Below are 12,148 nucleotides of genomic sequence, written 5' to 3' on the forward strand. Positions count from 1 at the left end.
TGTGGAGAATTCAGACAACAGCTTCTTTCCATTAACACACACTCGCTCCCAATTGAATTAGGGGGGAAAAAACACACACACACTGCGCTATGACTACAGCCCGAGCAAACTAAGATCACATCAAAGTCTCGCTATCGTTTAGTTTGGTCTGGACTGACTCTTAACCCCGACCTACAGGAATGGGAACTATCGTTTTCACGCCAAACATTCCTTATCGTCTAGTTCGCTCTGGACTGACCTCTTCCCTCCATATCTTTAAAAGGCAAGTAACCTTAATTCCTAGTTCATTTTATTTATTTTTGTATTATTTTTTTGGAATGGGCTGAAATTCTCTGTCTGCCAATCAATTAATCATCTTAATAGAAAGAGAGGATTTCTTTCCCTGAATGTTATTTCATTCCTGTTTACACACCAGCGGTGCATTGAAAACATCAACCTTTCCATATCGTTTAGTTTGGTCTGAACTGACCTCTCCTCGTGGCTATTTGGCTCCATTGCTTCCATCGACAATCGGGGAAATGAATGATCAATGAATTGATGATGTTTCTTGCCATGAATTGGCATTCATCACTAGCTCTGAATGTTCTGAACTCCTACTTCCAAACTGATTGTTGCATCGCCGCTGTAGCGCGGACGTAGCTCGACTTCCCGCCGCTCGACGTCATGTTTGTTGTTCAACTTCTTGACGCAGCAAACTAGTTGTCTACTCGCAAGTCCAGGGTGTGCAGCTGACTTTGGGCGAGGCCGGTGAGGACAAGCAGTCCAGAAAGCGGAGCCCTGGATGTTTAGCAGCAGAGGAATGTCTTTAAAAGTTCTGAACTCCTGTTTCCACACATGGACTTCCTGTTATTTCACGTAAAAAACAGCAAGCCAGTTGAACCTGTATCCATTTTGGGGGGGGGTTTTAAGGGGATGCAATCCATTTTGCATCAATCGATTCACGGTGTGCCGTTCATATGCGATTTTCAAACACGTATAGTCGCGCTTTGTCATCCGGATGCGACGCCGATCCGAAATGTGGAAAAACTTGGGAACGGCGTCGCGTGTAAAAGCACCCTTAAGAGTATCTCATTTGGCTCCAGATTTCTTTCTTGCCCCTTTCCCTGAGATGCTTCAAGTGCAATTTCAGAGACATTTTCCACACACATCCTTGATTGAACAGCTTCAAACGCTTCGTACCCACCACCCACACCCCCACGCCTAACCCCTTACACACACACACACACACACACACACACAAGGGAACGTTGCTAATCCTGATCTTCTCCGCAAGCAAAGGGATCATCTCGCTGTAAATCACACAGAGCTCTTTGTGATCAAAGTATCCCATCGCCGCTAAAGCACACGAGCGGGCAAGGTCGACATCTTCCTTGTTTTTCACCTTGGAACAGGAGGAGGAGGTGGAGGAGAGACTTTGTGGGGACACTAATGGGAATACGGCACAATCTTTCCACAAGAACGTTGCGGGGGAAAAGGGGATTATTTGGGTGCGTTTGCTTGACCACTGACAGTTATTGAGTTTAAATAGCCTTCGACAGGCTTTAATGTGCACGCACGCACGCACACACACACACACTCACTGGCTGGGATACTGTATATTCCGAGATGCAACATTTCCACTCCAACGGGGTCGAATCCACAAAGCGGAATAAAGGATTTGGACAAGAGAGGATGAAGGATAAAGGGAGGGGGTCATTACATTAAGACTATTCATCCCATTACAACTGGAGAGCAGAGGATGCTTTTATTCCAACACACACGCGCGAACACACACACCCTTTACCCTAAATTGGCCTAACTTTGCAGTGCCTCGCTCACAACGCCATCTGCCGACCACCCGAGTAACTGCACCTTTTTTTCTTTTTTTTTAACACAACTAAATAAGTACTCTGCAGCAAACATCGGAATTGCAAATGTAATATTTTTGCGGATTTGTGGAGGTATTTCTACATGCAATGTCCCAAGAGTGCGCGGCAGGGAAATAAAAATAAAGGGGAAAAAAAAGAAAAAAAAGTCGCGTTTTTTTTTTTTTTGTCCTTTTTTTCTTGGGAGCTTACCTTGGACGTGCAGCGCCAAGAGGAGCACGGAAATTCCCGCACACAGCTGCGCCATGGCACCTCGTCTCCCGGAGGGGAGTGGGGGGTGGGGGGGGGGGGGGTAGGGGGTCTTCTCTGTTAGAACCACGCACAAAGAGCGAGCATGCAATTTGCGCAAATCCCACTTGAGGGGCTTCAAAAAAAAAAAAAAAAAAAACAGAGAAAGAGTGGGGGTCCCCTGGACTGAACTGGACTGCGACCTCCAAAGCCACCAGCAACAACAAAAAAAACTAAAGGATGAGGCGGTGCCAAAACCTGAATTTGACGGGCCGGATTGTTCGCTCGCCTTCCGAGCTTGTTGCCACTTGAACGTCAAGCGCGCCGCTGTGGCTCCATCCGAGCAAGTCTCACGATCGACGGCCGGCCCCGGGGAGAAGTTTCCCTACACTTCGGCGGCCCCCTACCCCTTGCTGCTTAAGTGCCTCAAGTTCGGGAAACGTCGGAGAAAGATCCGCAATGTTCTCCTGAAAGGAAAGCTTCTCGAGCTCCACGCCAAAGCAGCCGAGCGAGGACCGACTTGCAGGTTGGTTGAGTGAGCGTCCCTCCTCCTCCCTCACCGGGATCCAGGGGGGCGGGGGCAGCTCGGGGCCGGGTGACGTCACGGCACAGGGGGAGGAGCCTGGATGCTGGAGCCGATGCACGCGCTCGGGCGCGCGCACCGGCGCGTTTTGGGCTTTTGCTCACCTGGACCAAATATGTCTCGTGTAGATTTATTTCTTTGGGCAAATTCATTCACGCGGTCTTGATTTGATTTGTATTCATTTTTGCATTTCTAATTTTGTTTTCATTCCACTACAACCGGAGAAACGTTTACGTGCAATATTGAGAGCTTATAGTAAAACAAATAAATAATAAAAAAAAAAAAGTTTCAAATGGAAATTATTTTTGTGTGAAATCTGCAGTTAATTGGTCACGTTTTTATTTGTTTCTATTGATTTATGTCTTCATTTACAGCATTTATTCAATTTCGATTGGAAAGCATTTGTGTGTGAAATCAAGAGCTAGTAAATAAAATGAGTCTATTTATGTATTTATGTATCCAATATCCAATACCATTGTGTGAGAAAGGAATATGGAATAGTTAAAACCACATGTACAGTCGTGCCTTGACTTTATTTTATTTGAATTTGTTACCTTTACTGGGAGTTCAATTGACTTGTATGTCAACTTAATATTCCCCATTAAAATGAATGGAAATGCCATGAATCCGTTCTAACCCCTGACTAAAACACCACCATTTTTTTATTTTTTTTTTGGTTACCTACTGTATTTTTTTTTTGTGCAAAAAGTACTGAAACATGGAACAGTCGAACATTCCAAAGTATAGAGAAGGATTAAATGAATCTGACCTGTAAAGGTTAAAGGGCCATTTCGTTTCATCCAGATACTTCACCCAAGAAAAAAAAAACAATATCCCTAACTTTTTTGTGAGTGGCGTACGTTCTGTAATTGGTCACAAGATTAGCAACACTCAGACAATCAAACAGGAAATCAATTGTGCATTTACGAAAGTAATCCCCGCATTTGATGCAAATACATATTCCCCCAAGTAGCCAGGAGTACAATGGGTATGAAATCAGCGTAATCTGATTGGAGCCTTCTTAAGTGTCACCAACAGTTTTGTACATGCGTAAGCACTTACAGTAAGTCATAGCTTTATCCGCTGCAGTATCAGTTCCATATATTCCCGGTTTTTGTCACACTACTGGCACAATGGCTGTGTAGTGGAGCCACCACATTAAAACATTGTAAAAATATCAAAATAACAATTTCAAAAAAAAAAAAAAAAACAATGTAAAAACACATCGATGTCAAACTGAAGGCCCAGGGGCCAGATGGGGCTCGCCACATCATTTTATGTGGTCGAAAGCAAATCATGCTCGTCAACTTCCGTGATTTTTGCTAAAACATCTACCCAAATTCCAAATTGTCATAATAATAAACAACAATGTTGAGATATTTTATTTTTCTGTTACCAAACACTTGAGTAACTTAAACAATACTTGAACGAGCTATTATCCTTGTCTTCTGATTTCAAAACTAGTTATCCAACAATTTGCTGTGTAATGGTAATAATATGTTTTGGTGATGAAACATTTATATGGTTTCACTGTTCTAACGGCCTGTTATTGGCTGGCGAACAGTTCAGGGTGTACCCCGCCTCTCGCCCGACGATAGCTGGGATAGGCTCCAGCACGCCCGCGACCCGCGTGAGGATAAAGGAGTACAGAAAATGGATAATGTTCTAACGGCCCTCTGAGGGAAATCATAACAACACAACAACAACAACCGAGACAAAAAAAAAAAAAAAAAAGAGTTTGGCACCCCTGGTGTACGCCAACGTAAGAAACACGGCGGGGGGGAGCACGAAGACAGTTTGCTGTTACTGCACGGATTCACGTTATTTTCCAAAATCCAACTATTATGTGTAGGTCGCAATAAATCGGTCGGTGAGGTTTGATTTTGCAAAAGAAATGCAGAGATCATCACTCGTGGTATTCTTTTAAAGGCTCAAACAAATAATAATAGTTGTTAAAAAAAGATACCTGAATGCAATTTTGCAGTTTTGGGTTAATTTCATGTTCAAAATTGTCCTCATTGCGTACACAAATACATTTGTTAGGTTTGTTCAAGACTACATTTTCTTACATTTTTAGGAAAATGCATACGTTGCGGTGTTTGAAGATGAAATAGTCACGTGTTTATGCAAAGGCATATGCTAATTGTCAATTCCTATGCTCGGTTCGACCGTTTTTGATGTTTCCGAAATGCGTACATCAGGTCCGGTGAAGTGTACAAAAACATACCATTAGGTTAGTAAAACACTCAAAATGTTCCTCAATGCTTGCAAAAATGTTTGACTGAAAATCTATGCTGCGTTTGACTCTTGAGTCTCTTTGATGTTTACAAAAATGCCGACGTTACGTTTGTTGAAGACTCTAAATTGACTTCGGCATTTAAGAAAATATGCACGTTAAGTACATTGAAGACGCTAAATTGATTTCAATGTTTACAGAAACGTTATGTTGGTTTATCAAAGACTTGACTGTCTTTGATTTTAAAGAAAATGTTGACACTAGTTTCATTGTTTACAAAAATATGCTCCTTAAATGTATTGAAGTCTCTAAATTGACTTGCATATTCACAGAAATGCTTGTTGAGTTTGTCAAGACCGCTTCACTGTCTTTGAATTTTTACAAAAATGCGTACTTTTGTTTCTTTTCTCGAAAATGATTGAGATTGATTGAAGTTTATTTTGAACGTGCAGTAGAAAAAAAATGTACAATGTAAATAACCCCAAATGAATCTGAACTCATTGTGTGTGAAAATATGTATGTTACGTACAGTATATGGAAGACGGCACGTTGGGTTTATTGTTTATGAAAATGTGTATGTTAGTTTCAATGAAGACTCCACACTGACTATTGTTTAGAAAAATACGTGAACGAAGTATATCCTACGAAATTGCATATTAGGTTGATCAAAGACTTTTGACTGTCTTATTCACAAAGTTGCCTCTTGGAAAAGGTGCTATTTTACGTTTTTCGCGAGAAAGCTGTCTGTTGTTTTTGTATTCAGGCCAAAGCCCAACAAATATGGCCCATCTGTGTGTGTGCATGTGTGTGCTAAGGAACTATGTTGAAGAAAGGGAAGGAGCTTCATTTAGTCAGGCCGTATACTTGTTAAAAAGACTGCCATCTTGTGGCATCTATAGTTACAAACCTTTTGGGGTGGCTGTTAATTACTCGCTTATTTTTTTTATTCGAGTGATCCTTGTCCCCGGCTGATAGTGGCGGTTCACTGTACTTTAGTTTCAATGTAGACGATACTTACTATAAAGGGCTTGCAAAAAGACAAATATTATATTTGTCAAACCTCATTTGCATTTGCAAACGGATACATTGGTGCCTGGAGAAAACGCCGAGTGACCCGCGTTTTTCGAGATACGAGCCGCCAATCGGCCAATTTTTGTTGCTTAGACTTGAGAGACGGGCGCTGCACAACGGTGGTGAACTCAACCTCACCTCACCTCACAATAAGAAGCATTTAGCCAGATAGGGAACATCCATCCATCCATCCATTTTCTGAGCCGCTTCTCCTCACTAGGGTCGCGGGCGTGCTGGAGCCTATCCCAGCTGTCATCGGGCAGGAGGCGGGGTACACCCTGAACTGGTTGCCAGCCAATCGCAGGGCACATAGAAACAAACAACCATTCGCACTCACAGTCATGCCTAGGGGCAATTTAGAGTCTCCAATTAATGCATGTTTTTGGGATGTGGGAGGAAACCGGAGTGCCCGGAGAAAACCCACGCAGGCACGGGGAGAACATGCAAACTCCACACAGGCGGGGACGGGGATTGAACCCCGCACCTCAGAACTGTGAGGCTGACGCTCTAACCAGTCGGCCACCGTGCCGCCAGATAGGGAACAATTCTTCCAAAAAAGAGGCTGCAAGATTTGTAATGCCACTGAGTCTCTGTTTAGGTTTACTGTCTCATGTCTCAATGGAAAATGTCACCGAAGCGTTCATGAATATTTTGTGGGGACCAATATTTGTTTTGGGGGGGGGGCTGAAGATCAGTTTAGGGGGGCTAGGACAATTGAAGCTCCCCTAAAATAGGCCTAGCGATGCCACTGGTTCAAACAAAAAAACAAGTTGAATCAGTACTTTCACTCTTACGAGTGTCTTTTTTTTTTTTTTTCTTCTACTTACTGCCAGCGCAGAGCATAAATACTTTGACGACCTTTTAATCACACCACTTCTCCACTTCCATATCTATTTACGCTCAATTAAATGACTACAGGCCAGCGAGATAAGTAAGCATGGCTGAAAAATTAATGTTACTAAATGTTCTGCTGCTATTTACTGTGCATTAGCATCTGCTGGGTATAATGTGTTTAAATGTGTTTCGCACTTGCTTTGAGCTCCAAAGTTTGAATGTCAAATTGTTTGGTGTTTCACAGAATATGCTGACTTCTTGGCGCGCTTTTCCCGAAAATTTTAGCTGAAGTCCAAATTGTACATTTCAAGAAAAATAACGAAACAAACGTACAATTCCAAGGGTATCGGGGGGAGCGCTCATTTAAATGGGCCACCAAATCTTTAGCCACACCCCTGCAGGCTCGGCCATTTCCCGTCCAAGCGTTTAAAAGCGCCCGTGTCCAGCGTTTCCTAAAAGCTGACATCTGTCCCACTGATGGCCTCATGATGTCACAAATTCGCCACTCGGCACTCATAAATTACGGCACAACTTTGGCAAAGCGCTGATGAGGGGGAGCAGTGTTGTCCAGGTCTGCAGCGTGAAATCTGCTTTGGGAGCTTCCCAAGTCTTTTTTTTTTTTCTTCTGTTCCTTGGAGAGAAGACTCGTCTTTTGATCCAAGACAAGAGCGTTTGTGTTTGTCTCATCTGGAGAAAAATGTCTGGGGACATCGGATGAGAGAAAAATGCATGTCAACAATACACAGAAGTGACGCAAGTACTCAGTACAGCGTGTACTTTAGTGCTAGTACAGATACTTGCGCAAGAAAGAAGAAGTAGAAAGTAGAAAAACTCATTCAACTTGTGTACTTAAAGGTCCCCTTCCATCTCTCTTCCATGAAATTCAAAAATGTATGTATTTTGACAATCTTTGTATGCGTTTTTTGTTGTTGTTGTTTTTTAAATTAGACAAAGACTTTCCTACAAACAATTATCTCAAATAAGGCCATATATGGGGAATATCTTGCTTCTCCGAATCTGTTGCGTCGTCATCGTTCATGCTCTCTGGTTCGCCTTCCTCCATGTAACAGCTGATTTTTTTTTTTTTTTTTTTTTTAGAAGACCCCAAGAGCTTAATCAATAAAGAGCTCAAGAGCGTCTAATTTTACGTCTTTCTACTTCCGGCTCTTTTGTGTTCTTGTCAGGAGGTTGAAAAAAGTACAAGGCTAAATTGATGAGAACGGAAAAGAAAGTACAAGTATGTTTTCAAATGTAGGGCGTAAAAGCAAAAAGCCGTCAGAAAAATATATATAGTACTCAAGATACCTGAAACATCCACTTACAGTAAGTACAGTAGCAGAGTATTGGTACTTTGTTACTTCCTACCACTGCCATACGCAGTCTGTATTTGTTTTTGGTGCGCAACAAATACATATTGAATACATGCTGTCGATCCCTCACTGTATTTCAGGTTTTGGAGTCCTACATACTGCAGCCGCTCTTCAAATGCAGCGTATGCAAATGTGACGGCGATGAAACCCAATTTATGCCAATATCACGTCCATATTTCATGAGCGCCTTTGAACAGGCCTACGAGGAATAAATAACATCCACATTAAAGGGATGAGTTGACTTCGGCTTCTCTACATTATATGCTGCAACCTATTCTATGCACAGTCACGTTCAATATTTGTCAGCCTTTAGCACAGTAGAATACACACACACACATCAATTAATAATTCAATAGCTATTTTCGTTTCTGTTAGAGCGTCGTCCTTAAAGGGTGAGTGTACTTACGTTATTATATAGATAGCTATATAGATTATTCTTAAAACATCAGCTGTAAAGTTAATAAAGGTTTTATGAGGGCTCAAATTGAAGCCTGGAAGGAATAATAATAATAATAATAATAATAGTGATGGAGGAACTTTTCTTGAGTGCTGTCATAGAAAGGAACTGTTGGGATTTTCCATGTGTATTTCCAAGCCAAGCTGAAGCAAAATAATGGCTGACCTAAGCAATTCGTACGCCGACTTTTTATTGTTTTTTTTGTGGTTTTTTTTTGTGTAACTTATGAACTGTGACGTGTGTCATGACAAGACAATGACATGTGTTGGATGCGATCTGTGGCGGCGCCGTTTGTGATTGAGAGAGATCCAGTGTCCCCAAAATGAAGTCGCCAAAATCATCACAATTGTCTTCTAAATAACAGCTCACCGTACCACCAGAAGATCCACTTAAACTCTTTATACTAACTGAAACTCTCTCATGTGTTTGCCTTGGTGGCTTTCAGCTTCAGCACAGAAGGTCTTAGCTTTAGCTAGTGATGAAAGAAAGACTCTGTGATTATTTTTTGAAAGTCAATATTTAAACCAAACTTTCCAAAAACATACAGTCGTTCAAACACTTTACAACTTACAGCGCACTGTTATTAAATTTACTCTTTGGATTAACTGCTACGAGCAAATTAGCATTAGCATTAGCATTAGCTTGCGAGAGTTAGGTACGGTGGGTGTTACCTCTAGCTAATCACCAAAGAGTGAAAACCAAAAGGGAAACCAAAAGTTTCAACTTAACTCTTAAAATCAACTTATACAAAAAAATAATAATAATAAAAAAATAAAAAATACACCAGTTGTCAGAAAATAAATACATAAATAAATAACAGTTCATTAACTTAACTCTGTGGGCTAAACTGGTACAAGCAAATGAGCATTACCGTAATTTCTCGTGTATGATGTGCACCCATGTATAATATGCACCCCCAAAGTTGACCTCAAAATTCTGGAAACCTATGTATAATGCATTTTTACAATGCATGATTTTGCTTCTACCCATATGATCGAAGCATGAAGTATTATCTGTATTTTGTTAGTTTTTTCAAAGAATTATTCTGAAGTTAAGCACTTTATTTGAACACGTAATACTTTGTTTTGATTTACTTGCTCTTATTTTGAAATTCACAGCCCTACTTTTATTTAGTAAATGAGAAAACACACAGTTGTGCTCATATGTTTGATTACTCGGGCAGAATTTGTAAGATGGGTACAATTCTTTCAAGAAAGCATGAAGGGCCAGGCGAAACACATTTCATTTTTATTGGGATTCAAGTTAAACTGTCTGAGTTAGGACGCACTATCCGAAAAAACACCTCTGGGAAAAGGCTTTCCAGAAACCCCATGATGGAGGCTTGGTTCTTAGTCTGTCCCTTTCGAAGGGCCTCATGCGCTACTAGGCAATCTCTCGATCTTCTCTCTGTAACTATTTATGATATAAAGTACACTTGATTTATACCCCTCACCCACAGGTACTACTGGATTCATAGAAGTTTTGTAAAGTCACCATTTTCAGTACCTTGGCACCTATTGTTTACAAACATTATGAAAAGGTATATCGGATTAATTTTTCAAAAAGAACATTGAAAACCGTCCCTACTGATTGCCTGAATGTAAATGTCAGCCTTTATTTTCTTGTTTCAAATTGAAGCCTGCCATTTTCAATTTCATTTTCCAGTCCACACTCAAAGTGTGCACAAGTGATGACATGGAGTGGTGATCGGCGGCGGGGTAAAAATCGCTGCTTGCCAGGACGATAATGGCACTTGCTCAGCCACATGGTTGTTAATTGTCTATCAGTGGGCTTGTTCTCAACACACTTCAAGAGTGCCAAGGCCTCAGCCAGGCACAACGCCCCCATCCCCCAACCCGACCCGACCCGACCCGACCCGACCCGACCGCCTTCCTTTTGAAAAATTCATTAGTCTGAAGGTGTTACTTTCACACCTCAGCGCATAAAGATGTACGAGGTTTAGAGTTTAAAGACAAAGCATTTCGTCATCACAATCTAAATTTAAACCACCCGAGCTGTGCATCTCCATCACCGAGGACGATATGTGTCTCGATACACAGCTGTCAACGATACTATACGTATAAAGCTACTGCAGATACAACATCACTACGTTTACAATGCGATACGATACACTCCCATTATGACGCGATACAATGCATTCCACAAATATTAAGATTCACTCCGGCCTAATAACATTTTGTCCAATTTCAAAGCGAAGCAATACGATTAACTCGTAATTATGATGCAAGTCATTGGAATCATGAGACACTCCACTTAAGAAAATATGATTTCTTTACTATAATGCAACACGATTGACTCCAATTCCAAAGTAATATGATTCACTCTATTTGCGATGCAATTCAATTTAAACCAATCACGATACAATACCAATATCAATACTCTCCAATTATGATGAAATCCAGTACGATTAAGTCTAAATATTGTGTGATACAGTGTGACTTACAGCAGAATTAAGATGTGATTCCTTTAAATTACGATATTTCCCATGTGATAAGGTTCATTCCAATTCCGATGTAACTCTTGGCGATTACAGTATGATTCACTCCAGTTACGATGTAAATCACTCTAATTACGATACAAATCACTCCTATTACAGAATGATTCGCTACTATTACAGCACAATTCACACCCATTACAATAGGATTAACTCCAATTACGAAACAATTCACTCCATTTACGATACGATTCACTCCAATTATGATACAATTCTGATACAATTCACTCATATTACGATACGATTCACTCCAATTGTCATATGACGAATTCCAATTACGATACTATTAACTTCAATTACAATGCGATATGATATATCCATCACAAATGATATACTCCACCATTTTTCAAATCTAATCGTAGATACCTATGACGATATATCAACGTGTATCATTTTTATCTCACATTCCCAATAATTTTTCCAATAAACAGCAAACATTATTTTGTGCTGCATCATCATTTTGGCAACCCAAAAAACCTACGTCCGTAGTGAATTGATAAAGCACTGGGTTCCCAAGGCTCTCATTACTTCTCGGGATGTTCAAGGGACAATTTAAAGTCAGCCACACCCACAAACCCTGCCCCACTCAACTCAGCATGCAGCGCAAGTGGGGGAACGTTTGCAAGGTCAGAGAAAGAAAAACAAACTGTGGAGGACCATAAGAGCAGATGAAAGAAGGTTGTACAGTGGAAGCAAGTCGCAAGTGTTGGTTGTTCCTATGAATTCCGCCTAGCAACAAGTGGCCACACAAAAGTGTCACATGACCAAGAAGAAGAATCCTAGCCTGCTAGCTTGCTAATATTATATTTCACTTGTGAAGTTTCATGATGAATCACATTAACAATTTGTTGTCTGAATTTTTTAATGTTGGTGGAAGCAGTGGTTGCGCCCCATGAATTCTGCGTAGCAACAAGTGACCACGCCAGTCACATGATCCCAACAAATCTGAGAGTTTTAGGTAGCTGAGGTTTTATGTAAAATTCGATGTT

The 12,148-nt window shown here is 40.9% G+C and overlaps 1 protein-coding gene across 4 annotated transcripts in view; it reads right to left on the reverse strand.

The window, feature by feature from the left end:
• The window catches only part of nectin1b (nectin cell adhesion molecule 1b), a 220,352-nt gene that overhangs the window by 181,477 nt on the left and 26,727 nt on the right, over positions 1-12,148 (reverse strand). For 2 of the 4 annotated variants that reach the window (XM_061783153.1, XM_061783152.1), the window contains exon 1: positions 2,058-2,652. The exons of the other annotated variants lie outside the window; for them this stretch is intronic. In XM_061783153.1, coding sequence (XP_061639137.1) covers positions 2,058-2,112 — 55 coding nt within the window. In that variant the 5' untranslated portion in view covers positions 2,113-2,652. Of the gene's footprint in view, positions 1-2,057; positions 2,653-12,148 lie in introns of those variants that run through there. 4 annotated transcript variants of the gene reach the window in all.

This window comes from Phyllopteryx taeniolatus, chromosome 8 (genome assembly GCF_024500385.1).
Source record: "Phyllopteryx taeniolatus isolate TA_2022b chromosome 8, UOR_Ptae_1.2, whole genome shotgun sequence".
Taxonomy (NCBI): Eukaryota; Metazoa; Chordata; class Actinopteri; order Syngnathiformes; family Syngnathidae; genus Phyllopteryx; species Phyllopteryx taeniolatus.